Source organism: Phocoena sinus, chromosome 14 (genome assembly GCF_008692025.1).
Source record: "Phocoena sinus isolate mPhoSin1 chromosome 14, mPhoSin1.pri, whole genome shotgun sequence".
NCBI lineage: Eukaryota > Metazoa > Chordata > Mammalia > Artiodactyla > Phocoenidae > Phocoena > Phocoena sinus.
In genome coordinates, this window is record NC_045776.1 from 62,446,929 (window position 1) to 62,474,838 (window position 27,910).

General features: G+C 58.9%; 1 protein-coding gene across 3 annotated transcripts; it reads right to left on the bottom strand.

The window, feature by feature from the left end:
- Positions 1–3,454: 3,454 nt before the first annotated feature.
- TANGO2 (transport and golgi organization 2 homolog) lies at positions 3,455–27,640 on the bottom strand. 3 transcript variants are annotated; one of them, XM_032602861.1, is made up of 9 exons: positions 27,614–27,640; positions 19,240–19,337; positions 13,302–13,390; positions 9,254–9,373; positions 8,746–8,860; positions 7,724–7,794; positions 5,362–5,515; positions 4,878–4,982; positions 3,455–4,388 (listed from the first exon to the last, which is right to left on the bottom strand). In XM_032602861.1, exons 2-9 carry the CDS (start codon positions 19,293–19,295, stop codon positions 4,268–4,270), a joined length of 831 nt encoding a protein of 276 aa, XP_032458752.1. In that variant the 5' UTR covers positions 19,296–19,337; positions 27,614–27,640; the 3' UTR covers positions 3,455–4,267. The 3 variants fall into 3 exon arrangements, with proteins under 3 accessions (XP_032458752.1, XP_032458753.1, XP_032458751.1); XM_032602862.1 differs by lacking the exon at positions 4,878–4,982 and having other exon boundaries at positions 27,614–27,638; XM_032602860.1 differs by lacking the exon at positions 27,614–27,640 and having other exon boundaries at positions 4,878–4,978.
- Positions 27,641–27,910: the final 270 nt, after the last annotated feature.

A 27,910-nucleotide genomic window follows, 5' to 3' on the forward strand; every position in this document is an offset into this window, starting at 1 on the left:
GGCACGGTGGCTGCTGCAGACAAAAGCTAGGGGTGCTAGACAGAGGGCAAAGAATGAGAAACAGATGGGGGTTGTCAGTTTGGCAGAGTTGCAGAGTTCCCACCCGCCCCAGACTCTCACTAACGGCAAAGTGAATACAGTGATTTTTCAAGAAATAACCTGGGAGACCCCTTCACCAGGTGACCGAAGGTGCACACGACCAACATCAGAGGATGCACTTGAAAGTCGTGTGTTGCTTTGTGTGTTAATGATGCCTCGATAAAAATGAAAAAAGCACCAGTAAAGGGACGTATGGACGGCTTCCTGAGAGGGACATATATCCACATTAAAGCCCCAAAGGCAAAACCTGAATGTAATCGTGAAGAAAGATCCAGCAAACCCATAGGAGGGCCCTTCTACCCAAAATACGGGCCAGTGCTTTTCAGAAAGTGTCAGGATTGTTCAAGTCAAAGACAGACTGAGGAGCTATCTTGGACTGAAGGAGAGACAACTTAGTGGGATGAGGGGTCTGAACTCAGACAAGGGTTATTAGCAGGACAGTTGGTAAAATTCAGAAAAGGTCAATGCTAATTTCATGGTTGTAATACAGTTTACTGTGGTTAGGTAAAGTTAGAGGCGGGAGGAATTGTGCAAAGGATATTGGATTCTTTGTTCTATTTTTTTCAAGTTTGTGGCAAGTTGAAATCATTTCCTACAAAAAAGCGGGGCAGGGGTGCTGCAGGTGACTAAGTTGGAGGCCTACCCAGGCCCTTCCCTCCCTGCTTGCCCCTCTGCTTCTCAGGCTGTGCCAGGGGACAGCACCAGGAACCCCAGTGGACACCGAGCCCTGTAAGGGTCTGGCTCCTGGACTCAGCCAGCTGCTGACTTTGTCCAGTGCAGTCAGAGCCCATGGAAACCCTCAGCACACCACCTTCCAACTAGCCACCTCACCACGCTTTGTTGCTTGGTGAGGTGGGGGCCCCGCCTACCCCAGTCAGACCTGAAACCTCAGCCCTGCACACTACAGCCAACTTCCACTCGGCCTAGCACCAACTGGGTGATGGACAAGGACCTTACCACGGGACCTCCCCACCATCCCCACCTGGCTCCAGCCTTGGAGTCACAAAGATCGACACCTGGAAGTTGGAACTCCAGCCCAAGCTGGGGGAGGAAACCTTTCCCTCTGGAAAGCCTGGATGATGCCATCTGCTGGCAGATGAGACCAAAAGATGGGATGATGGGGGGGGGGGGGGTGGGGGGGGCGGTCTCTGTGGGCAGAAGGCCAGGAGCCCAGGCCCGATGGGATTAGACCCAAGGTCTCCTGTGTCCCTAGGCTGGCCATGTGTGCTCGTAGACATGCCTCTGCCTCGCTCAGCTCCCCGCCTCCAGCCTCTGTGCCTGCACACCTCCGCTTGGCCATCCTGGAGCCGGAGAACAGAAGCAGCTCATCTGGGAAGGGGCAGAGTCTCTGCCCAGGAGGAGACCCATGTTGGGGACTCAGGGATCAGATGCATCTGGTGACAAGTACAGAGGCCTTTCTGGGCATGTCAAAAGCAATTCTAGGAGACAGCTTCCCAGGGTCCCAAACCCACCTACAGCACCGACCTCACTTCCAGACACTGGCCTGAGCCAATGGGGCCTGGGAAGGGCCAGCACTGTCATCCTCAGCTCTAACATCTACCTGGCCTGGGCATCAGGATACAGGGGTAGACAAGAGAGGAAAGGTCCCGACTTCCTGGAGCTCGTTCCGACAGGAAGACACACAAGAAACAGTCAATCAAAATGCACAGCACATCAGACCACTTTCTGTTACAGAGCAATGCAGAGCAGGGACCAAGGGAGGGAAGACTGCCTTAGACAGGTCGACTGCCCGGGACTTCAGCAAAGGCCTGCGGGACACGAGGGGGAGTGCGGTTTGGGTGTCTAGGGAAGGAGCCCTTCAGGCAGAGGGGACAGCGAGAGCAAAGGCCCTGGAGCAGGAGCAGTGGCAAGAGCCAGGGCAAGTGAGGCCAAGGCAGGGGTGCCAGGCAGCAGGGTGAGCCGGGTGTGGCAGGACCCTGAGGACCACCTCACCCTCATCCTCTTCCCTCCTGGCCTCGTGGCTCTGCCTCCCCACCCACCTGGGGACTGAGGGGCTGTTACTGTGTCTCTCCAAGCCTCAGTTTCCTTGTGTGTAAAGCAAGGTCACAATTTTTTAATCTTGCTTGGGCTGCCATAACAAAGTACGACAAGTGAGGGGCTTAAACAACAGAAATTTATTCTCACAGTTCTGGAGGCTGGACGTCTGAGAGCAGGGTGTCACAGGGCCCTGCTCCCTCTGAGGGCTCCAGGGGAGGACGTGCCCCGGCCTCTCTCCCAGCTTCTGGGGTTCCTTGGCGTGAGGCAGCCCAGCTCCAGTCTTCACAGACGTCTGCCTGGGTGCCTGTCTGTCCCTGTGTCCACGTTTCCCCCTTTTTATAAGGACACCACTCATATTGGATTAGGGCCACCCTAACGATCCCATTTTATTGATTACCTCAGGAAAGACCCTAACAAGATCACATTCTGAGGTATTGGTTGCTGGGGTCCAACATATCTTTTGGAGGGCACACAACTCAGCCCATAACAATAGAAACAAGTCTTGGGCTGCCCCTTCCTCAGGGGCTCCAGGCTGCTAGGGAGCCCAGGGCAGGCAGGGGCAGAGGGGACCATGACAAGTGTGGGGAAGCTTTTCCTGTGCAGGCCTGTCCCTGGGGCAGCGGCAAACATCTGAAAGGCTCTTCAGATGTCTTTGTACCCAGTCCAGCGGCGCCCCAAGAGGGCAGACCTGCCTGGCCAGGGCAGGCGCTGATGTGGGGACCTGGTCCATTCCATGGTGCGGGGTGGCCTGCTGAAGCAGACAGAGGGTGTTGGCAGTGCCGGAGCTGGGAGCCTGGCTAGCCATGGCTCAGCTGGACACGTGGGTGGGGGGCACAGGCTGCATCATACTGGGAGCCCCTTCATGCCTGGCTGTGGGGTGGTGAGCAGGAAGGGAGAAGGGACGGAGAGGCAGGTTGGGCCCAGTCAAGGTCTACAGCCCACCCGAGCTGTCACCGCACTGAGAAGGCCAAGTTGGGTCGACCGCCGAGGCGGAGGGAAGCCTGAGTGTCAGCATTGGACACAGGACCCCCGAATGCCTGGCCCCAGCTGGGGACAGGAGCTCCAGGTGCTTGCCCAAAACAAGGGCCCTGGGGTAGGACAGACTCCACCTGCTCTGTTACCTGAAGCCCAGCCCTTCCTGCCATCCCCTGGCCTCCACGGTCCAGCCCGTGTGCACGGCTCCCCGGGGCTCCCACCTGCACCCGGATGCACTCCTGGCTTCCGTCACAGTGCTCAGGAGGCCATGAGCAAAAGGGAAATGTGGAAGAGCCCTGCACCGAGGTCTGGGCCCCAGGAGCTCCTGGGGGCTCCCGCACAGCAGCTCTGGTCATCCTGTCACAGAGTCAAGGGCCTGGAATGCACTGGCTCACCACGGCCTCAGAGTTTTATTATCAGCATCTCACATTCAAGTACAGAGTCTTATTATGAAGTTTAACTCCCTAGGAGAAGGGAAATGGCAGGGGAAACTGTGTCCCCTCCCTGAGATGGGCCTGCCCGGAACCCATGACCCCCCTGCACAGGTGGAGGCCTGAGAGCCTGTCGAGGCGGCCCATCGCACATGGATGCTCCCTCACAGGATAGCTCCATGCACAGGATCCCTCGGCACCCACAGAACCACCGGACCCACCCAGCGGCCTGTGCCTCTGCTATGGAGGAGGTTTTCCTCATGCAAATGTGGCCTGTGTCCTCTCCAAGAGCAGGGCTGGTGGTCAGGAACTGGCTATGCCCAGGAGAGGAGGGGCTGCTTTGAAACAGACATCCACTCTTGTTGTCGGGATCACAGCAAGACTCACTGGCCAGAAGCACGTGTGGGTGTTGAGAGGCACAGCTCTGCGTGTCTGGCTCGCATAGGGGGTGCATGCCTGGAGCGTGTGCGTGTCTGAGCATGTGTGCACACATCTACTGCCTGTAACGTGTGCGCACATGCATGATGGGTGTCACGTGTGCCTTGTGTGAGCTTCTGTGCATGGGCCAGGGGAGGCACAGCACACCTGGGCCTGCCGCACACCTGGCCATGGGCCTCTGTCATGAGGCTGGACCCCGAGCTAGACATGGGGATGCAAACAGTTCACACACATCAGAGGGCTCTGGCCCTGGGGGACGCTGGCCGAGTCACAGGCAGTACCTGTGACAGGGCCTCCCGGGAGCCCCGGCCACACCCGGGTGGGGGTTAGCTCTGCAGCCTGAACTCGTGGGTGCTGGTCTCCCAGCAAGAGGGGTCCGTGCCCAGCATGCTTCGCTCTGTGAAGGTCACGTGCCCATCTGCATCCACAAGGATGACCGTGTTGGTTCTGAAAGAGAGCATGGGGCCTGTGTTCAGCCCGCTGCCCCTGGACCCCTGCACGCCAGTCAGAGCCCCAAATGGATCAGAGCAGAGGTGCGAGGGGCCTTGCTGGACACTGGCCTGGCTCGAGATGGGTCACAAAGAGCAGCAGCCTCTGTCTCGGTGAGCAAAGGGTCCCCTGTGAGGCATCAGGGCCTTGAGCCGCAGGTCCTGCAGGCCCCTGCCCACAAGTCCTATCACCTCCCCTCTGAAACACCCCCAGGCCGCCCTGCCCACCCTCTGCAGCACGAGCCCTGATCGCCCACCACTCTCAGCAGGGTAGGCCCTGGGCTGACCAGGCACTTCCCTGCTCAGAACCCCCAGGGCTCCCAGCACCACCACCAGGGACTGCCCAGACACCTGCAGTGGCTTCTAGACAGGGTGGACGTGGGGAGGAGCTGAGGAAGGTGGGCTCCTCCAGGGACAGGAGGGCGCACCAGCGGCCCATCCGTCGTACCTGGTGCCGTAGTCCGGGCAGCGCACACACACAGCTGCGTACTTGCTAAGTATGGGCTGCACGTACTCCCTGCCCTGGTCCTCAATGGCTGGGTCTGGCAGCTGCCTGAAGGACAGAGGAGGGGTCACCACTGGCCGCCCCAAACCTAGCCCCGCCAACGCTCAGCCACAGCCCTGCAGCGCCTGAGGAGCCCACCAGCCTCAGAGAGGGGCTGGGGGAAACACAAGGGTCGTTCCGGGCACTTTCCAGGTCAAGGCCTCGAACCTCCATCTAGCCTTTCACTCAGGGCTCCATTGTGGGGGCCAGTCCCTGTGCTGGGGCCACCAGGAGCTTCCCAAGGCCCAGGGACACGAGCTCATGGGCTCTGTCCGGTCAGAGCCGTGCAGGCCCTGTGGAAGGACAGTAGCCACCTCTCAGAGCTGGGGGGTGGGGGTGGGCAGGTGTGTGTGTGTGTGTGTGTGTGTGTGTGTGGCACAGCACTCACGCCTCTTCGTTGTTGAGCACATCCAGAAGCTGGGCGGCCAGGGCGTCCTTGGGGAGCGCCTGGCCCCGCTCCACGGCCTCCAGGAAGAGCCGCTTTCCGAAGCACAGCTTCCTCCAGGGCGTCTCCAGCAGCGCGTTGCTTAGCCCGTAGGTCCCTGCAGGAGGGGTTGGCTCGGCCAGGCCAGCGTGGGAGGTGGGGGGGACTGTGGCTGGAACTCCACCCACCCGCCCCTTCTCTACATGCGTCCAGGAACTCGCCAGGCCTTGGGGGTGGGTGATCGGAATCAACAGCAGAGGAAGGTCCGTCCATAAGTGGGGGAGCCCGACGTGGGGGTCCACCTGAGAAGGTCAAGGCTGGGAGCACCACAGCCTGAGGCCAGGAGGCGGCCCACCAGGGTCAGCCGGGGTCAGGGAGCCCACTGACCTTGGCAGGCCCGAGGCGTAGGCCAGGTCCCTGGCTGGGGGCGCTGTAGGGGCTTAGAACAAGTTTCTCAGGACAAGTTCTCAAGAAGAGGCCCAGTCTCAAGGTGGAAAGGCCCCCAGAGCCTCTTCTCGAAAGAGGCAGCAGGGGCAGCCAACCCAGAGCCATGCGGCCTGAAAAGATGCACCAAGGACAGAGAGCCACCACCCTCTGCTGCTACCGGACTCTGGGCCAACTCTGACACGACTACTGCCACTTGGCACTGTGGGGCCCATAGTCACACCGCCAGCCACGGCATCACCACACTGTATCCATCAGGCACCTGGCAGCCACATGCAAAGAACAGAGCAGGACCCCCACTGCGCACCACACACAAGAGTCCATTGAAAACGTCTCAAAGACCTGAACATGAGAGCTAAAACCAAATAGGGGAAAAGCTACACAACCTTAGATTAGGAAATGACTTCCTAGATGTGACACCAAAAGCATGAGCAACAACAAAAAACCCCCATAAAACTGGACTTCATCAAAATTTAAAATGATGTACTTCAAAAGAGACCAACGAGAAAGGGGAAAAACCCACAGGATGGGAGAAAATATTTGCAAATCATGTAACTGATGAGAGACTTGTATTTAGAATATATAAAACAATTCTTACAATTCAATAACAAAAACACAACCCAATTTAAAAACAAGCATAGGACTTGAACAGACATTTCTCCAAACAAGATACACAAATGACCAACAAGCACATAAAAAGCTGCTCAACGTCATTAACCATCAGGGAAATGCAAATCAAGGCCACAGTGAGACCACATCATACCCCAGAACAGCTGCGATCAAAAAGTCAGACAGTGACAAGTCTTGGCGAGGATGGGGAGAGACTGGAACCTCATAAGTTGCTGCTGGGAATATAAAACGGCACAGCTGCTTTGGAAAACAGTCTGGCAATTCCTCAAAAGGTTAAATGGTTACCTTATGATCCAGCAACTCCACTCCTAGGTCCACACACAAGAGAAATGAAAACGTTTCTCCACAAAAACGTATAACAAACGTTCACAGCAGCATTTTCCACAATAGCCAAAAGGTGGATACAACCAAGTGTCCTTCAGTGGATGATGGATAAACAAAAGGCAGAAAATCCACACGATGGAATATTATTCAGCCATAAAAAGGAATGGAGCCCTCACTCACGCTACAGCATGGATGAACCTTGAAAACATTACACAAAGGGAAAGAAACCAGACACAAAAGGCCACATATTGTCTGCATCTGTTTATGTAAAATGTACAGGATGGGCAAATCCACAGAGACAGAAAGGAGACTAGTGGTTTCTAGGGGCCGGGGACAGTGCAGTGGGTGTGGTTTCTTGGTGAGGTGATGAAAATGTTCTGGAGTTAGATTTTGGTGATGGTTGCACCACTTTGTAGATAGAGTAAAAACAACTGAAGGCACACTCTAATGAGTGAACTGTATGACATGCGGTTATGTCTCAATGGAGCTGTTGTTTATTTTTTTAAGGGACATGGATCAGGCGCGGCTGGCTCAGGGATGAAATAGGACGGAGTTCAAAAGAATTCCTTCTCAGCAGCAATTTAGCAGAAAAGAAGCATCTCTAGTCACAGGTGAGGGCACCATGGTGTGGTTTCCAGATGCTTCCACAAAGGCCACAGAATTGCGGGGGAAGGTCTCTGCGTCCTTTTGTGCCTTTTAGCTTCCAATTCTCTACAGACAGCCAGGGACTCGGTACAGGGAGAAGGCAACCTAACCTGTGTGCAGCCTCATGTGGACCGGGTGAGGCCATGGCCACTACTGGGCACAAGGTACACGAACAGCCGTAAAACAGCACCAGGAGGGAAATCAGCAGGGACCCGGTCCCTGAAAGTACTGGGGTCCCCACAGGACCAGCCCCACCCTGTGCCACCCGCCAGAGCATCCTCACCTGGTGCCAGGGCAACAGGTTCACGCTCCCCCCGGTTTCCATAGTAGCAAATGACATCTCCCTTCTCTGTGCTGCAGACCAGAGGGGAGACAGGGTCAGACAGGAGCCACAGGGCGTCCCCAACCCTCGCCGCCTAGCAAGCCCCACAGCCCGGGCCCCAGCATTTGGGTGGCACCATCCGTGCAGGCACCGCTGTTGCTGAGCTATCTGCCCCCCACCCTGCCCAGCATCTCTGTGTGTGCCAACATGGGCCTGGCCACACCCCAACTGCCACTTCTCCACGTGGCCCCAGCCTCCTGCAGAGCCCCAGCAACCTGACTCCTGAATCTCACAGCCAGCGCAGGCGCCCTAGACTCGAGGGCCTGCACCTCCCTGGGGGACCTGCTCCTCCCGCCTCTAGGACAGGCCCCTCTGCCCCTGCTCCTGCCCTGCTCCCAGCTGGTCTGCCCCACCCCAGGCGGAGAAAGCTCCCGGCCACCATATCCTCTGGCGACAGGGCCCATGGGTGGCATGGACAGCGTCATTGCCCCAGGAGCCGTCTGCCGAGCCCCTTGCAGAACCCGACGTGAGCCTTGCCACCCACTCTGCCCAACACTTGGCAGTGCCCGACCACCATGGGGCCCGGGGTCTCTGTACCCAGCTGTGCCTGCACTGCCTTCTCCACTGGGGCACCTCTGCCACCAGACCACAGGGCAAGTGAGGTATGGCTCAAAAATGGGCTCCTCAGCCACAGAAGCGGGGAGGAGACAAGACGGAGGGGCCGATCTGGCCTGTGTGCACCCCCGGCCCTACCCAGCTCCCACAGCAGGAGCTGGAGGCCCTCACACTGCCCCAGCTTGGATCTCTGAGTCCCCAGGACAGTGGATCTGTGAGGGGCTCGGCCCTCGGGACGCTCCCTGAGCCCACCAGGTGTAATGTCCCCAGAGAGGCTGCAACAGATGCCCCGGCTCCCGCTGCCTGTCAAGCCTGCAACCCAGCCCTGTGCGGCGCCTGGGGGCTGCATCCCCAGCCGGTAGACCCACCTTAGGTCGGCCGCTATGAGGTTGAAGCCGTTGTACAGGTGGCCCTCTGTGGAGACCTTCTTCAGGTAGGACAAGCTATCCACGTCTGAGGTCAGAAACTGAGCCACGAGTTCACCTGCATCAGGGGACACACACCCATGGCCGGGGCGGTAGGACTGAGCCCCTCTCCTGGGGAGACTGACGGTCCCCCACGGGACGGCCACACCTCAGCGACCCGGCAGCCAAGGAGGTCGGCACCAAGAACTCTGATTTTGAAACTTTTTCCTGTTGTGCCCCGACATGGAAGTCCAGCACGAGGGGAAACGTCTTCAGTGGGGACAGTATATGTCCACCAGATGGGCAGTGACAACACGGCAGTCGGGAGCCATGCCATGGCCACAAGTGGGAGCCATATGGCCAGGCCGAGGGTGGCTCCCGGCGTTGCCAGCCAGGGGGCTTCAGGGCCCCTCCTTTTGTCACTCCTCCCGTCCCTCCAGGTGCCCAGGAAGCCCCGCCCCCCGCCCCGTACCTCGGCCCCGGGCGTCCCGGTCCAGCCGTGGCTGCAGGTAGTTGGTAAGTGCCGCCAGCTTGCCCCGCGTGTTGATGCCCAGCCACGTGCCGCCTTCCTTGCCTTCCTCCATGTCCAGCCCTGCGGCAGCAACAGTGTCACCACCAGCCCAGCAGCCCTTGTGGTGAAACGGGGGCTGGAACACAGCAGTCTGAGGCAGCCCCTGGGGACCATGGGTATGTGGGAGAGACCCTCGCCCGGGACAACACCTGATGCCCCTGGGAACCCCTGGCCCCTGCACAACACATCCTGGTGCCTGGGTGGGCATCAGGCTGGGGGCACAGCACCAGCTCCATCGCAGAAATCGCGCCAGGCCCCAGCCCTGCATCCTGATCAGGTATAGGAACACTGGCTGTCCTCCCTAGGCAGGACCCAGCCCTCGGCGGGCCCTGCACTAGGAGCCCAGCAGGCTGTAACCCTTCATAACCATGGGCCCTGCCACAGGGCCAGCAAGGCCACTACAGCCCCAGGAGAGTGTCTTCCCAGAGGGGCATTTCACTTGACAACTGGAGTGAAAATAGCTAAGTCATTAACATATTATTATTATAACAGTAATAAGTTATAATAGTAGAAGAACTAAAAGCTGCAAAGATCTGAAAGAAGCAAAACTGTCCTTATTTGTACAAGATAGGATCATATGTGAAGAAGATCCAAAAGGATCTACAAAAAAAACCTACTGGAGTAAGTGAATACTTGGCAAGAACTGGAAAATGAAAATTCAATTAATCATTTACAACAGCACTGAAAGATTTTCAAAACACTTAGGAAAACGTTACAGGAAAGACGTGTGTGCTGAGGGATGGACGTCAGGCAGACCTAGTTAAAGGAGGAGTCTTGTTCCTTGCCCGGGAAGCTCACATGGTTAAGAGGACAGTTCTCCCAGAGTATGGAGAAAAGGGAGCCTCCTACACTGTTGGTAGGAATGTAAATTGGTGAAGCCACCGTGAAGAACAGTATGGAGGTTCCTGAAAAAACTAAAAATAGAGCTACCATATGATCCTGCAATCACACTCCTAGGCGTATACCCAGAGAAAACTAATTCAAAAAGATATATGCACCCCAACGTTCATAGCAGCACTATTCACAATGGCCACGACATAGAAACAACCTAAATGTCCACTGACAGATGAATGGATAAAGAAGATGTAGTACATATTTACAATGGAATATTACTCAGCTATAAAAAAAAACAAAATAATGTCATTTGCAGCAACATGGATGGAAATTATCGTACTAAGTAAAATAAATCAGAAAGAGAAAGACAAATATAATATGATATCACTTGTATGTGTCATCTGAAATATGACACAAATGAACATATCTATGAAACAGACTCATAGACATAGAGAACAGACTTGTGGATGCCAAGCGGGGGGAGGGGAGGGATGGGGTGGGAGTTTGGGATTAGCAGACACAAACTATTACATACAGGATGGATAAACAACAAGGTCCTACCGTACAGCACAGGGAACTATATTCAATATCCTATAATGAACCATAATGGAAAAGAATATACACATATGTATGTATAACTGAATCACTGTGCTGAACAGCAGAAATTAAGACAACCTTGTAAATCAATTGTACTTCAATAAAAAAATAATAAAACAAAACAAAAAAAGGATGACAGTTCTCCCCAAATGACCAAGAGGGTGACCATGATCCCAGTGAAGACCCTGTGGGCTGGTGTTTATAGAAATTCATAAGCTGGCCCTGAAGTTCAGGACATCCACAGAAGTCCCAACAAGCAGCAAAGCCACAGGGCTCACCTCAGCTGGTTCCCAGACTTGCTCAGAGGCTGCAGCACCCGAGCCATGTCAGTGGGACACAAGAGTCCACAACGGCCCCACACAGATGTGATCAACTGACTTTCAGCCAGTTTGCCGTAGTCATGCACAGGCCAGAGGAGGCCCACTGGTCGGTGCTGCGGGGACAGCGGAGAGGTGGGCGTGGCTCAGTCCCTGCTTTGCACCGCACGCAAAGTTTAATTTGAGACACATCACAGACCTAAGCATAAACCCAAATCAGGAGGCTTCCAGAAGCACACAGAGGAAAATATCTTTACGACCTCATGACAAGCAAAGACTGTGGGTAAGACACAAAAAGAACAAGTCACAAAACAGAAGATATACAGAACTTCATTAAAATAAAATACTCTGCTCACCAAAGGACATCATGAAGAAAATGAGACAGTGACACAATTATCCAGCAAAGGATCCACATCCAGAGCACAGAGGCCTCTGACAAACCAACAACTAGAAAGTGAATGAAGCTTCCAGATCTGGCCAAACAACACAGTCCAGATAAGGAAGATACCACGGTGGAATTTCTGGAGATAAAAACTACAGTGTGTGAGATGAAAAATATGCAGAATGGGATTAAAAGCAGATTAGACACTAAAGAAGAAAAGGTTAGTGAAAGTGAGTAAAGGATATGGCGATAGAAACCACCTAAAAAGGAGCAGGGATAACAGAGGGCTTTTAAGTGAACCAAGCATAACCGAAGGGCACTGACCACTTCAGATAAACTGACACACGTGTGACTGGGGGGCTGAGGAGAAACAGCAGGAGTCGGAGGACTTGAAGAAACAGAACCCAGAGGTTCCTGAATGCCTAACAAGTCCCCAGCAATGCTGACGCTGCTGCTACAATTCTGTGCACGCTGGACGACGCCAGACAGAGGGAGGGGGTGGACCTTGGGGTCTCCCAGGCCTGAGCCGGGCGTGGTGGCCACGGGCCCACCCAGCACTGCGGTGCACCAGGGCCACCCTCCTGCTTGACAGGACGCGTATCAACGTGCCAGGGGCCGCCTCCAAACCACTGCAAAGGGTGAAGGACTTGAGTGGCTGGGGCTCCCCAGCAGGATGGGCACTGACCAGGGCAGGAAGCGTGGAGCCCAGGGGCCAGGACGGCCAAGGGGCCCAGGCAGGCTCACCCTTCGTCTGAGCCTCCATGTCTTCAACAACAAAGTGCCCCAGCAGTGCCTCCTGCCTCCCTCCCGAAGGATCAGCTCCTCACCCTTCACCTCACCCATCCTGAGCAGCCCCCACTTCAGCCTCCCATGCGTGCCCTGCAGCAGTGACACACACAGCCTGCCCTCTCCCCATGATCCCTTTGTTCCATCCTAGCCCAGGATGGTCCTGGCCATGCCCACAGGCTCCCCTCAGACCCCCTCCCGTGGCCCAGCAGGCCTGCCACTGGACCTCTGGGGGAGCCATGGCCAGCCTGGCTAAAGTCCCCACACACATGACCGCTGTGCCCAGAGCTCAGGCAGCGGGGGCCTCCCCGCCAGTCCCACCCCGCACTCCCGAGCAAGCAGGTATCCAAGGTCTCCTGAGCAGCTTCTGGTGAGGCCGAGACCCAGCCTCATCCTCCTGCACTCCCACCCTCCTGCACTCCCACCCTGAGGGTCCCGCTCACAGCTCTCCCCACCTCCTTTCAGACCCCCACTTTGGTCTCCCCACTCCCATCCTCCTCCCACGCAGCACCACTGCCCGACCCCAGTCCACACTGGAGGCCTTCGTGGATGCTCCAGACGAGCTTCCAGGCTCCGCAGGCAGAGGGTCCCTGGCCCGGCCGACACCTGTCTGCACGTCCTCCGAGTGGCCCCTGCCTGCAGGAATAGGAGCTGCTCCCTCCAAGGGGCCCACGGAAGCCACCGGCAGGGCAGGCAGGGTGCGGTCACCTCCACTCCACCCCATGGGCTCCTCATCGGCTCCCCCAGCCCTGCCAGCCGGGCCTCTGCCCCCCAAACTCAGGCCACTCTCCCTGGGGCAAGGGGTGCATGTGTCTAACAGGATCACATGCACATACACATGCATGTACACACACATGCGTGCACGCATAACCATGATGCTCCGAGGCGACCGGTCTGAAATCATGCCTCACACGAGACCAACCGCAGCGGATGGTGGATCCAAATACAACCCCCACCTTCCAGCTGCTTCCCCCGGGGATCCGGGCACGTGAAGCTGAGTGGACAGTGCTGGGTGGACAGCGGGGACACTCACCGCTGAGGACCTCGTTGTTGTTCCCCCAGAAGTCTGCAGCCCTGGAAGGCCGGTGGTAGAACTCGTCCCTGTTGGCGGCCAGGATGAGCCTGAGGAGAGAGCACGGCTGAGGGTCTCGCGTGAATGTGGAAGAGTCACGTGTTTCCTCTCGTTACCAAGACAAAGCACCTTGGCAGGCAGCAACCTGGGCAAGTCCCAGAGAGGACGGGAACCCACTGGGAGGAGGAGATGGGTGGCTGCCAGCTCAGCCCTGCTCGCTCTGCCACGCTCGGCGGGTGTGTCTTCCTGCCCTTCGGTCCCTCCCGAGGACACCCTGTAAGCCTCCCACCAGCGTTCAGGGACTCCGAGGGCTGCTCCATCCCGCGCTTTGGGGTGTCTTTGGGAGGGAGCGAGTGAGGACTTTTCTGTGTTTCACTAGTGTTTTGTATTATGAATCAAATAAGTATTTCTTTGGCAATTAGCAAAGACATCGATGTTTTCAGGGCCCTGGTTTTGAGGTAAGAAAACGAAGTTTTCGGTCAGCTTTGCCATTTAAAATAACTATGAACACAGACGGCGACTGAGTGGGCAGGGTCACCCCATAGGGTCCCAAAGACCCCGGGGTCTAAGAGTGACCACCGAAGGACCCTCCAAGCACCGCAGGCGGGCACGGCACCTGGGCCACAGTGGGTCTGAAACCAAGTTCGCTGAGTCAGGGGTTAGATCCTCAGAAGTCTTCAGAAGTACTGTTTGCATCGACTCATTGATTTCATGAATATCGGCTTGTGGTAAAATGTGAATTAACAAAGACACTCACAAAATTGAAGGCAAAACCAGTGCTGGCACCCCAGGGCCCTGGAAGTCTCTCACCTGTGTGCACGTGTCACCCCCCACTTGTGCCTCCCACGCCACCTCGGCCACAGGCGCTGGCACTGCCAGGGACCACCCTGGAAGCCTCACCACCCTCAGGATGCCTGTCTAGCCTGTGACCTGGCTCTCCCTCCACACAGCTGGCTCTAGGGCTGCGCCAGGTTCAGGTGCAGGGGGCGGGGGGTTCACTGTCCCTGACACAAGCTGCAGCCGCTCACAGAAGGATCCTCTGCAGCTCCAGCTGCCAGGCCCTGACCTGGACCCCATCCCCTGCCCCTTGCCATGTCTGCCCTGTCCCCCTGGGACCCAGTCCGGGACCCATCCTGGCAGAAGCTGGCTAAGCAGCAGTCAGGAGAAGGACAGCGCAATGCCCCCCCTCCCCGCATGAGGAGACTTGGCTGCGGGGCCTGGGCCCCCCAGAGGGTGCAGTGGCTCCTGTGCCAGGATCAAGCGTCCTCCTTCAGGTGCCCAGCGCCCCTCACCTGCCCACTCGCCTGACCCCTGCAGTCGCAGGGGACGGGAGGCTGAGCCCGAACCAGGCCAGTGCCGTGGCTTCTGGTTCCCATTCTTGTGAAGACTCCAGAAAGGAAAACTTAGGGAAAAGAACAAAGCGAAAGAGCAGTGCCTCTGTCCTCTTACTCCAGCTGCCCATTTGTAGACAAGAAGCGAGATGTTTGCTAATCGCTAGGAGCCTGAAGCGCTGGGTTGCTTTCATCAGTCATTGTTTAGTCGAACTGCTGGTGGGCATGATGGTACCACGTGGAGGCTCCAAGCGAGAGGAAGCCCCTCACTCCTCACTTCCGAGTCCCACTCGGCACAGTCATGGAAAGGGTCTGTCACCATTTGAGGGGTGGGTCTGGGCACAGTCAGGGGAGGGATCTGCACACCGCCGGGGGGAGTTTGGCAGCAGTGACGGGTGCACAGGCCAGGGTCCAGTGAAGTGTCCAGTAGTGAAGCCACCCCAAAGGGCAACAGCTGGCCCAGCAGTCCCTCCAGGTGGAGCCAGTAAAAGTATCAACCTGTGGGTCTAAATGACATTTTGACAAAGAGGGTGGTGACGTGACAGCCATGACAGCACTATACTGACGGGAGTATGCTGGTCTTCTATGCAGCCAAACATCTACACAAATGCGGCAGCTTAAAGCAACGCCCACCCATCATCTTGGCCAGGTGCTCAGCCCCGGGGTGACACAGGTGCTGGTCGGCGGGGTCTCCGCTGTTGCAGGGGTCAGTTCCTTGAAGCTATGTGACTGGGGGCCCTGGTCTTGCCTGCCGTGCGCCGAGGTCACTTGCCTCCTGGAGGCCGCCCTCAAGCTCTGGCCACGGGTCCCTCCAAGGGCAGCAGCTTACTCCCTGAGGAGGGGCTGGTCCCTCTGCGGGCCACCCCGATGAGGTCAGGCCCACCCAGGACATCCCCATCCCATGAACTCGGGGTCCCCTGATTTGGAACTTTCATCGTGTCAGCAAAATATGGAGGTTCCAAGTGCTGGGCAACCTCAGGCGTGATGGGGGGTGCGGTGCAGAGGCCGGGACCCCCCAGGGGCGACCCCAGGAGGGTGCAGCACCTGTGGGTGGGCAGGTATGCAGCCTGGAAGGCAGTTCAAACACAAGGGCGCCTGGGGGATCATGCTGGGCAGTGTCTGGGGGGACATGGCAGTGGGATATGATGGGGGAGGGCTGCCACGTCTGGAGGGATGGGTGCCCCAATATGGAGGGCAGTGGGCTGGTGACATGGGGGTGGGGTGCAGACGAGGGGTCCATGACAGTCACAGCCCAGCCCAACATCAGGCCTGGAGCTGCTCTGCAGAGGCAGTTCACATGTACTCCCGGCCGCACTGGGCTGTCTCCCCTCCCTTCCCACACCCACGAGTGCACTTGGCTGAATAGCCCACAGGACACACGCTCTAAATCGGCTGCAGCCCAAGGACGGGAGAGAGGCTTCAAGAACCCCACAGGTACAGTGGGGCTGGCAGGGCTGGCCTCATCTTTCAGGAACTAATTCTAGGGAGGCCAGAAAACAGGTTCCTGTGAGACTGGAAAGGACAAAGCCAGGAGCGGCACCGCCCACAGCATCAGAGTGAGGATGTCCCACTCTGTCCTTCAGGGCAGAGGTGATCTGTGTAGATCAATGCTTACACATGGCAGGGATGGCCACAGACCCAGACGGAAGAGTCCTCTGCAATCAGCTGACCCTGGAGCATTACTGACACGGGTGACCTTAGCTCACAAACACAGGTGAAAACAGGTGTGACGTCGAAGGTGCCGGAGCAGGGGACTGTGTGGGTCCCAGGCCCCGGACAGGCTTTGTGGGCAGCAGTGTCCAAGTGGACGGCGGCCCTGGGTCTGGGCCATTCCGGCTGTAGGGAGAGGACCTAGTCTCAATGATGCATGACGACGAAGCGCCACAAAGACCCACTCCACCACCCAACATGAGGACACGGACCAACGCTGCAGGGAGCCTCTGGCACAGCCATCAGAAGACACACAAGGAAATCAACTTGGCGGATCCGTGTGATCCAGGATTTTCTGATTCTGGGTATATACCCAAAAGGACTGAAAGGAGGGCTGGGACAGGTACTTGTACACTAATGTCCACAGCAGCCGAGAAGCGGGACCAGTACAGGTGTCCACTGACAGGATGGACGCAGACGCAAAACGTAGTCCATCCACGCAAAGGAACATTATTCAGCCTTAAAAAGGAAGGAAATCCTGACACATGTTACAATGTGGATGAACCTTGAGGACATTACGTTGAGTGAAAAAAAGCCAGACACAAAAAGAAAACATATGATGCTACTTCCATGAGGAACTTAGAAGAGCCAAGGTCATAGAGACAAAAAGAAGGAGGGTGGGTGCCAGGGGCTGGGGAGGGGGATGGGGAGTCAGTGTTTGTTGAGGACAGAGTGTCAGTTTGGGAAGATGAGAAAGTTCTGGTGACGGTTACATGACAGTGTGAATGCTTAATGCCGCTGAGCCCTGCGATTAAAAATGGTAAATTTGGACTTCCCTAGTGGCGCAGTGGTTGAGAGTCTGCCTGCCGATGCAGGGGACACGGGTTCGTGCCCCAGTCCGGGAAGATCCCATGTGCCGCGGAGCAGCTGGGCCCGTGAGCCATGGCCGCTGAGCCTGCACGTCCGGAGCCTATGCTCTGCAACGGGAGAGGCCACAGCAGTGAGAGGCCCGCGTATGGCAAAAAAAAAAAAAAAAAAAAGGTAAATTTATGTCATGTATACTTAACCACAAACACACACACACACAAAGTACAAATCTTCTCCTGACATCACTGGGTGGGGGGCCGGCAGTGAACTCAGTGATGGGCACTGGGGTGGGGGCAGAAGCTGCTGCATTGCCAGCCAGGGCAGTGACAGCTTAGGTGGGAGGGAGCCCAGGTGAGGACATCCAGGCCTCCTGGCTCTGAGCCTGCCCCCCCCACTCCAGGAGCTGGGGGCCCCTCCTTGGTCTCCGATGGGCCCAGGGTCAGCTCACCAGGCTCTCCTCACGGCCCTGCTGCAGTGTCCCTCCCACAGCAGCCCCACCCCTACTACTCCCATCCTAGTCCCACATCACATGTGAGAGCTGCCCACCCCGGAGCCAGAAGCCCCTCTCAACCTCCAACGCCATCAGGCTAGGACAACATTTGAGATCAATGCTGAGACTGAGTCCCAGCCCTGGAGCTGTCAGAGGCAGGTCGTGGCAGGATACAGGCTCCCCTCCCCGTCCCTTCCGTTCCTTCTCACTCCCAGGAGAACAGGGGTGACCTCAGGGCTTGGCTGAATCCGTGAGTAAGAACCAAGGCAGCCATGGACTCGGTGGCCATCAGGCCACGTGTCCTCACTTGTCAGGAGGAAGGAGTGCCACTCTCAGCGCAGGAGGCGACAGCGCCAGTGATCCATCCACCTGTTGCCTCAGCCCCACTCCGCCCTTCCTGGGGGCTCTGCAGTGGCTGCGGGTCCAGTTCTGTCAGCAGAGGGCGCTGGAGGGACGCTGCAGGGGGAGAGGCTTCTCTCCCAGGCTCTGCGTGCGGCTTCCCCAGCAACGAGCGCCCGACAGAAGCCAGCGCGAGCAGAGCGGGCAGACTTCCAGCAAGTGCCCAGAGAGCTCCCGGCCGCCCAGTATGCCACGGCTGTGCCCCCAGCAAGGTCTGGGTCTCAGCCTAAGGATGAAGGACAGGCTCTGCCTCGGGCACCCCGATCCCACAACAGTTTATATTTCCACGAGTTAGACATTCCCTGCTCGAATCACTGCTCCGGGGTTCTGTCCCCTGGCTGGACCCCGACTCACACGGCATGCTCTGTCGGGGTCTGTTCAGGGCCAACTCCCGGCCCCCAGCATGGCCCTGCTGCCCACTCCCCTGCAGGAAGGGGACACTGGGCACCCCTTGCTCCCCATTCCCCAGCCTGGAATGAGTTACTTCAGCCACACATCAGGTAGCACGGAATCCCAGAAGCCAGTTGAAATGTTCCAGATCTTGAGATGATGTAAACTTCTTAAGCAGTCGCACTAGTGCCTCATCTGTGATTGAGGGTCACATCCCAGCCTCATTCTCCATGTGGATAAATGTCGGTGGATTCCCACCAGGGTGCCGGGGAATGGAGGGGCGCTGTCCAGAGCCAGGGGTCATGGGGAGGAGAGGAAACCAGACCATGTGTGGCCCCTCCCTGGCCTCAGCCTCCTGCCTCCTCCAGCTGGTCCCCCAGCTTCCCTGACCCACCCCCGCACTCTGCCCTCACCACCCAGACTGCTCACTGGCCACAGGCTCGAGCCCCACAAGCCAGGTCTCGCTCCCTGTCACTGTTCTGTTGCCACCTGATCCCCAGTCAGAGGTGCAGGGCTGTGCTGTACCCACGTCATTCCCCCATCCTGCCCACATGGCCACCTTCAGCGGCTCAGCCTTAGCATCTCTGCACATCGACTCAGGGTCCCTGCCCACACTGAGTGGCCACTGTGGGAGAGGGCAGGGCAGGGCCCGGGCAGTGTGTCCCAGGGCCTGGCCTCTGCCCCTGACACCGCACATGGAGCCCAAACAGGCACTGAGGATGGCGTGTTCCCAAGGCCGAGCAGGATAGCAGACGCAGCACGAGGGGGTTACCTGTACGCATTTTTGGAAACGGGGCGAGGATCGAACTTAAAGAAGATGATGCACATGGGTCCCCAAGGGGTGGCTTGGCTCACACGGGGTAACGAGGTCTGCGGGAGAAGGAAAAATGAGTTGAGTAAATGGCAGACGACAGAACTGCCTCCCAAACCTGCAAAGCTCCCTTGCCCAAATGGAACGGGCTCACGACACCCAGACCCTCGCTGGACGAGGAGACCGTGTGTCGGCTGCCCTGACACTCGCCCATCCCTGTAAACACGCTCCTGGGCACTGGTCAGACATTCCCCTGACGCCTGTGACCTCGTTGGCCCTGGATTGTTGGCAATTGCTTCTGGTTCTGGGGTCTGAAACGGAACACTTCCCACCTTGGGATTCACAGGAGGATGTTCCCACCACACTGACCCCGGCTTCAAAGCCATGCCAGCATCGCGTGGTGGGTGGGTGGGCGTGGTGGCTCTGGCCACCATGCAAAGAGAAGCCGAGGAGGGGCCGGAGCCCAAGGCCAGCACCACAGACACAACCGTGGCTCAGAGCCATGCAGCAGCTGCCTAGCGCACAAGGCCTTTGGGCATCCCACCCTCCTCTCACTCGTGCTCACTGGTCTGGCTGGCGCGGGTGGCAGGGTCAGGGTTCACCCCACTATTTTCCCTGTCAGCCCCCACGGGCCCTGGAGGGACCCCCAGGATTCAGCCCTGTGTTCCTCCAGGCACAGATGTGGTGACAGCCTCAGAGGACCAATTTTTGTGGCTGTGCAGCTGAGGCGCTGCCGCGGTGACAAGCGCCATCTGCAGCAGCCCGGGGCGCTAGGGGACACGCACCATGTGAGATGGGCTGCCAGCCGCTGCCCCCTACCAGGGACGCTGGGCCACATGCAGTGCTGATGCCGAAGGGCCCTGTGCAGAAGGGTTCCCCAAGGTGACGGGAACAGGCTGGGTTCCCGCCAGGGCGGCCTGGTAGTGTCCACTGGTGGCCATCATCCCAGGAGTGCCTGATGATCCCAATACTGGTAGGCAGACTGTTGGGACCAACCTCCCTGGTAAAAGCAACTCCAAACGCTTGAAAGAAGGTGAAAAATCTTAAAAGCAACCAAGAGCTGACAAGGTGGTGCAGGATTTAGCCAACATCTCAGAGAACACAGGAACCCAGAGAGGAAAGAGAGCAGAGTACAGCAGCAGTTTCTGCCTCAGGGCACTGGCCCATGGGGCAAACAGGGCTCTGGTGGCCTCAGGGGTGAGGGAGACAGAAGACACGGCCCAGGGCCGCCCCAGGACAGGGACCTAGGGTGAGGGGGTTGTATCCACAGCCACACCAGGACCGCAGGGGAGGCGCACAGAAGTGGGGGTGGTCCATGAGAAGCTCCATGTGCAGAGCTAGGCCACACCGGGGGTCCAGGGACTTGGTCTGATGGGTGCTTGCACTGGCAGTGCCCCTGGGCACCAGGCAAACCAAAGTTTTCCTCTTCATCACAGACTTCCGAGAAGTCTCACAAATAATTTCAAGAACAAAAAGCAGTACAATAGAAAGAACCACATAAAACAAAGCACCACAGCAAGAACCAGCAGTAGTCCCCACACGTCCCAAAAACCATCCACTGAGTGCAAGAGAAAGGAGCTCAGGAATATCTGCAGGGAAAGGACATTATAAAGAGTAAATGAGGGGTCCACCCAGCACCAGAAAGACCCTTTAGAAACAGAAGCCCCAGGAAGTACGACTTAAAACTTGGCAGACAATGTTGGAGCAGATTAGGCACAGAGAATGAGAACCACCCAGAACGCAGTGCAGGGTGATGGGAAGCACCCTAGGCGTCGCAGGGCCGGGTCATCCCACCTGTCTCGTGTAGCTGGTGGGGCTCCCAGTACCTGCCACGTGACCGGAGTCCAGCACAGAAGACACAGGTCCCCCACCCTGAGGGGGCTGGTCTCTCCCAGACACAAGGATGCTCCAGGCAAGGTGTCATCTGTGGCAACCAGGCTGGCCAAGGTCAATGGGAGAAGCCCTGCTGAGATCCCACCGACCCCGGCCCCTCCAGGACAGAGGGCTGCCTCACCAGGAACACACTACTCTGGGCGGTCAAAGGAGGCCAGCATGCCTGCCATCCCCCCCACACCCAGCCCAGGCTGCATGACCGGCACTGGGTGAGGTCGCTGGCCACCGCTGCTCACAGGCCAGATGCAGAGCCCCCCAACTCGGCTGCAGCACCCTGCCACCCTAGCTGGCCCAGGTGGGTGGCAGACAAGCCCTCCAGAAGGTGGTGGCAAGAAGGGCTCCGTGGTCAGAGGAAGGCTGCCGAGAGGTCTCCGGGCAGCTGCTGCCAGAGGTGTGGGCGCGGAACCCAGGGCTGCGGCCTCAGTGAAGAGTGAAGACGCGGTCATTGGGAGGGAAGGACCAGAGGAAAGCCAGCCCCTGGGGAGGAGACCATCAGGAACTGCCTTTCTCTCCAATCCCTCACCCCCCACTCGAGCCAGGCCCGCTGCCAACTGGCCCCTCCCCTTCCCGCTTCACTCCCACCACCCCCAGCACCCTCCTTCGCAGGTCCTGTGGGTGCAGGGACCTTCTCCCATCCTGCCCCCACCCAGGCCGAACTCCAACACCCTCTTCGGGGCCTGGCGAGTCCTCCCTGACACCCCTGTGACTTTCGGAGCTCCCAGAGCAAGCCCTGGACACACCACTGCCGTCCCACCACTGCACTGCAGCAGGGCACTAACTGGGGTATCCTGCCTGGGGCACTCCGCTGCTGGGAAACGCTCCCCTCCGCTCCCAAGGCTTCCAAGGCCATGGAGTGGGAAGGTGAGGTGGGGGGAGCAGTTCAACAGGTCCCACTGCTCCAGGTAAACTCAGCGCTCCTCCTCACCAGGTGACACCTAAGCCTGTCAGGAGGAAGTCACCCTGAAGAGCACCTGGGCTGGCAGGTGTCGAGGAAGGGGGGTCGACCAGGGCAGAAGCACGCCGGCTTTCTAACGCCATCCCCGCCCCGCCCGTCTCCACCTGGAGCCCGGGGTGTCCACACACCGTCAGAGCTCTTTGTCTGCTGGGGCCGCCATGAGGGCCGGGTGGCCAGAGGCAGAGGCAGAGCCAGAGGTGGGCAGGAAGGTCCTGGGGCCTGACGAGGAGTTTCACCCACGGGCCTCAGCGACCACAGGGAGGACGCCGCCTGGAGATGGGCAAAGCCTGCGGCTTCAAGCGATACAGGAAGCAGTGCCGGCCCAACGGGTGTGGAGGCCGCTAAGGTGACGCGCACACCCTGCCAGGTGTGCGGATGGCAGTCGGATGCCACACGCCTGCCCTCTTCAGGTGAGGGGGCTCCCTCCCTCCCCCTCCTTTCCTCCCCCTCGCTTGGCCCCATGGCAAGCAGGATGGCAGTGGGGGACCCAGGCCAGGCGAGCAGGGCCCCCACCCGATGGGGCAGGTGACACACCGACCTGGAGGAGGCCAGGCCCCAGAGCCAAGGGGCAGGGGAGGGACAGATGGGGACCCACTTCCCAGGTCGGGCACATCCTGGGCAGGCTCCTCTCTCACCAAGAGTTCAGGTGGTGCCAGAGGCCACACAGGGGCTCTGGGGGATGGGGGTGCCTGCTGGCTGCACTCGGGGTTATAGTGTGGGCACACGTGGGGTCTCCTGACCCCTGTACATGCTCTCAGGATGCCCCGGGCATTGGACCTGCCCATCTGCACCCTCTGGCACACAAACGAGCTGCTCCAGCCATGCATGGAAATGCTCGGAAGCCAGCGTGCCCCTGAGCATCCCTGCTGACCCTCCCCAGGTGCGAGCAGCCCCCAGGAAAGCTCACAGTGGGGCAACCGGCTCCGTCCTGGCCACAGTCCTGGAATCACTGTGCCCACGTGTATCTCGCTGGGGGGCTGCCTTACAACTGCCTTGCATACAGGGGTGCAGCCAGGCCCCAGACGGGCCCCCACGGAAGGAAGACCCCAGACGGTGGCCTGGGCTGAGGGGAAGCCTCATGGGCAGCAGTCTGAGGGGGCCTCCCGGGACCGCAGCATGCAGGCTGTGAGATGGCCGAACATCCTGACAAATGCCCGGGGTGCCCGCGTGGCATGGCAGTGGGTCCCTGGGCCTGGTGGCAGAGAGAAGCCATCTTTGTCACCACCAGGGTTGGGGGGGCATGTCATTTTGTGCTCACCGCAAGGCCCCGAAGGAAGGCCCCTGCCCATGGCTCCACGTACTCCACAGATGTATGCTCCATCACATGCACAGGACCCCGCCACCCTGTCTTCTTGCCACCTGGCTGTGCAGTTCGCCCACGCCCGGGGTAGCGGCGTCCCCCACCTGCCTGCTGCCGCCCAGGGCATGTGTGCCTTCTATCCACTCTTGCCATCCAGCTTCCACTCATGCAGAGCAACACAGCAGGGCCCGGCACGCACGTTCTACAAACAGGATGAGGACCTTCCCGACAGGTGCCTTCCTGTCTCCCAGGCAGACACCCAGGAGGCGGAATCACTGGGCAGGGGGTGACGCTCTTAGATTAGCATGCCTGGCCGACTCCCTCCAATGTCTGGCGCAGGGGCGTCCAGCACGAGGGGACCCGCCACTGCTCCCCCCACCCTCACCGCAGTGGCAGGAGATGCTCAGGTGGTCTGCTGGCATCCCCCAGCAGCCACTGGCACACCGTGCCAGGATCCAGGGCCTCTGTCCCACAGTGTGGTGGCATTGGGGTGGGGTGGCCCATCCCTCTGCCTGTGCTGCCTCCATTGGAACCCATCTGTCCTTCCACAGCAAGTCCCCCCACTTGTACTGCATGGCTCTCGCCTTCCTCATCCCAAAGCAAGAGCCCCTTTCTCTTGATTTCCGTGCGTGGTTGCGTTTGGGCTTTGTTCTAGGATATATCCAGGGTCTGCCTATGTAGGAGGTGTGAGCCACGGACCCCCATGCTTCCCAGCAGACGGGCATGCTGTCTGCCACCACCTGGGCCACGCCCTGGACACCCCACCACTCGGCCCCTCAGCCCCTGAGCTTCAGCACATGCTGTGGTATCTGGAAGGTGAGTCTCCCTCTTGGCTTTTCACAGAAGCTTCTAAAACTCCGACTGATCAGGGCACATCAGGCACTGTGGGGCACCCGTGTCCATGAAGTGACACAGATGAGGAAGTCCACAGCCCGGAGCTGGAAGCCAGGCTGTCTGTCCACAGCGGTGTCCACCTGCCTGAGCAGCATGGGGCAGAGCGGGACCCCACCCATGAGAGCACACCACTCGGTGCTTGTACGAGGTAAGGAAGAAGCAAGACTCATGCGTGGGTACAGAAGCAGGGCAGGCCACCTGGCCAGGGGACAATGGAGACCTGCAGGGAGACGTCTGGGTGCTAGTGACGGTGTCCACACCCTGATCTGGATGGCGGCTGCATGCTGGGCTCACTCTGCACCATCCCTGGAGCTGGACGCTACACACTTCCGGTAGGGAAAACAGGATCATCCACCAGGAAAGCTGCCCATGAGGAGAACATGGACAGACCCTGCCCTCCTTCCCCGCTGGCTTTGAGTTGCTACTCTGGGTGGGGGGCACTGAGGGGTGAGGCAGGAAGAGCAATTCTCGGGAGACCGGGCAAGGCGGATCCAGCCCCGGCTCAGAGCTCCTCAGAACAGGATGGAGCGGCCAGGCTGCCCTGAGTTCTGCACAAGGACCCACACACTCAGGTGACCGCCGGGTGGGGTGGGAGCCTGTGCCCTCGGGGAGCACTTCCCTCTGTCAGACAGAGGGGAGCACGCTGGCCAGAGGCAGCGAGGAACGCAGGGACGCATGCGAGCAAGCAGGAACGAGGGGGCCTGGGCCAGCGGGACAGTGAGGCCCCGGGTCCCAGCAATCAGTCTCCTCTGGCTGTTCCTTAGGGCTCTGGGCAGGGGGTGACGGAGCCCTAGAGTCGGCGGCTCCACTCCTCATGCCCAGCACCGCACACATGTGGAGGAACGCGGTCAAGGCTAGCCAGCCTGTCCATCTGGCCTTGAGCAGAGGAGCTGGGCACCCCACCCACCCTGCACAGGGCAGAGCAGGACAGCAGGAGCTGCTCTTTACAAGTGACGTGTGACGTCCCCCCAGGCTGCCAGCAGAGGAGGTAAACACATGGGAACACATTGTCGCTGTTCCGGAGCCTTCGCTGAGAAAGCCCTGCCATCCTAATCATTCCAAGCAGCCCGCCGCCACCCCCCAAACACCGCGCCCTCCTCCCCGCCCACGACCTAGAACTCCACAATCTACGCTCTGTCATCTGGCTGATAAGTAGCATTTCACCATGACACATTTTCTATGGCGACACTCTTTCCTGAGATCTTCAAGATGTCTTAGGAGCACTAATTCAGCCTCATACCAAGTATCATTGTCCCTTCAAGGTTCAAAACGGCAACACAGATGAGGGGTACAGTGAGCCACGGCGAGCTCTGGATGCTCCGCACCCCGGTCCCTCATGGCAGGAACAGCTTCCCCACAAGGCGGGGGCCAGCCCGGCCTTATGGCGGCCCCTATGGCTCACATGGTTAATAGGGGAGGAAGGGGGCATTCCCACCAGCCCCTTGAAAGAGGGTGGAAGCAAATACTTATAGTAGGCATGGTCCTGAAGACCCAGCAGAGCCGCCCTGAGTACCAGGAGGTGGGCGCTGGCCTCTTTACTTTTAAGCGTGTATCCATTATTTCTGCAACCTAAAAAAAAAAGTTGAGAGGGAAAAAAAAAAAAACCTTCATCGATACCCTGAAAAGGGAATTCAGTGGTCCAGGGGTGACCTCATTCTCTCAGAGCCCATCACCAAACCCCGAGGTCCAGACCAACAAACTGTCCTCAACACCGGCTGACATGGTGCCAAAGGATGGACCCAGTCCTCACACATCTGGGGTGTCAGTGACGAGTGTGGCCCTATTTGTAGCAGCCCACCTACCTCCCTGCCCTGGGCTACTGACATCCTCAGAAGCAGCAGCATCCACGGACAGGCGAGTGGGACTGGGAGGCGCCTTCTAGAGCAGCAGCCAGCACAGGAATAAGTCCCCACAACGCCACATGTGACTACACCCAGGGTAAACATGATCAAAGTGACAGCCCAGAAATGAAAACACAAAGAAAGCGTGAGGCAGTAATACGGCTCAGGGGCTGGGCAGCAGGGCAGAGCTGACAGCTAGTGGCCTGGTCTGAGGGGCCTGCATTCTGCAGACACACCAGTAACACACAGCCACAGGACTGCAGGACACATGCTTTTGAAGTGAATGGTCAGGGGTCCAAGGGGGTGGGAGCACCAGGGCAACATGCTCCGCCCACTGGAAGCCCTGGGAACCTGGAGAGGGGGGAACAGAAGCTCTGCTGTGTCCACCTGCCAACACAGCCACCCTCCTGCAGCCCCACCCCACACGAAAGGTCACCCGACACAGGAAGGTTCTTGGGAGAGGGGCTCAGGAGGAGAGGCCAACCCTGGCTCTTACTGACCTTGGGAACACCATTGGCCCTCAGCCTGAGTTTTCTTTGCTGTGAACGGTATCTGGCCAACAAACACTTGCCATGAAAGGATGCCCAGAAGACTAAGGAACAAGCAGCAAAAAGCGATTCCCAAGAACTACCAGCTGCAGGCGCCCCATACAGCACCATTACTGCACAGCTGCCGCATGGAAACAGCAACAGCAAAACATCAGTGGGCAGGTCCGCAGCAGGATGGCAGCGGCAGGCCTGGCTGACCATGTGACATCCCCAGTGGAGGACAGGCGGGGGCTTGAGCCTCAGGGACTGGTCCAAGGCCAGAAGGCCCACGTCAAATCTGTGGCCCAGAGGCGAGCATGGTAGCTGCTGGGCGGGAAGGCATCTTAAAGCCCAGAGGCTACAAGGCCTTGCCCAGCGTGCAGGCCTGACCAGTCCCCTCCCCTGACGCCCTGGGGGGAAGGTCTGAGTACTGAGCCACCCCAGGAAGACCGTGTCCAGACGCACAGATGACCTGGCACTTGCTGCCTCCCCGGAGAGACATCAGCTGTCACCCGCAGCAGGGCGCAGGGAGGGAGCAGCGTGACTCAGGGCTCTGGGGCCGTCAGCCGCGTAGCCCACCCACCCTCGCCCCGCGGTGACCGCGCAGCTCCCGGCCTGCCAGTCTGCCCCACCGAGGGACACCGGCCCTGCCTGCGGGGCCTACGCCCCACCCAGGCGGGGACACTGGAAACGCCTTCCAGGAATGGGAGGAACGCTCCTTCGGCCGAGGTTGGCTTGGTCTCCCCGGACCGGTCGCTGGATTTGCATTCACCGCCTCGAGAAGGGGAAACTGAGGCAGGGCGGGCTGTACGGCCGCTTCCGACTCCGAGACCCGCTTCCCGACTCCGAGCCCCGAGCACCGCGGGGAACGCAGCCGGCCACCCGCCGCCGACCACCCGCCGCCCGTAGTCCACCGCGTACTCACCGCCTCCGCCGCCGCCGCCGCCGACTTCCGGGTGCTGCGCCCGCGCGCCGTCGCCACCGCCCAGGCCCCGCCCCCACACAGTCTGCGCGCTCCCAATGGGCAGCGTGGCTAGGGGCGGGGCGGCGCGCCGCGAGCCGGAGCACAGTTGGCTGCGCGTACCATCGCTCCGGGCTGCACCTCCCGGCGCCCCGCCCCCGGGGCTGCGCCAAGCGCCCGGCTGCGCCTCGTGACCCCTGCAGCCTTCGCAGCTCGTGTGGTTCAGACACCGGCCCTGGGCCCTGCCCTCGAGGACATGTC

Excerpts from the sequence above, each read along its gene's own strand:
- TANGO2 (XM_032602861.1), bottom strand. The coding sequence starts at position 19,295 with ATGTGCATCATCTTCTTTAAGTTCGATCCTCGCCCCGTTTCCAAAAAT. Across the intron at positions 13,391-19,239 it reads GTTTCCAAAAATGCGTACAG|GCTCATCCTGGCCGCCAACA; the intron begins GTAACCCCCTCG and ends CTCTCTCCTCAG. Across the intron at positions 5,516-7,723 it reads ACCTGTTGCCCTGGCACCAG|GGACCTACGGGCTAAGCAAC; the intron begins GTGAGGATGCTC and ends CCCCTCCTGCAG.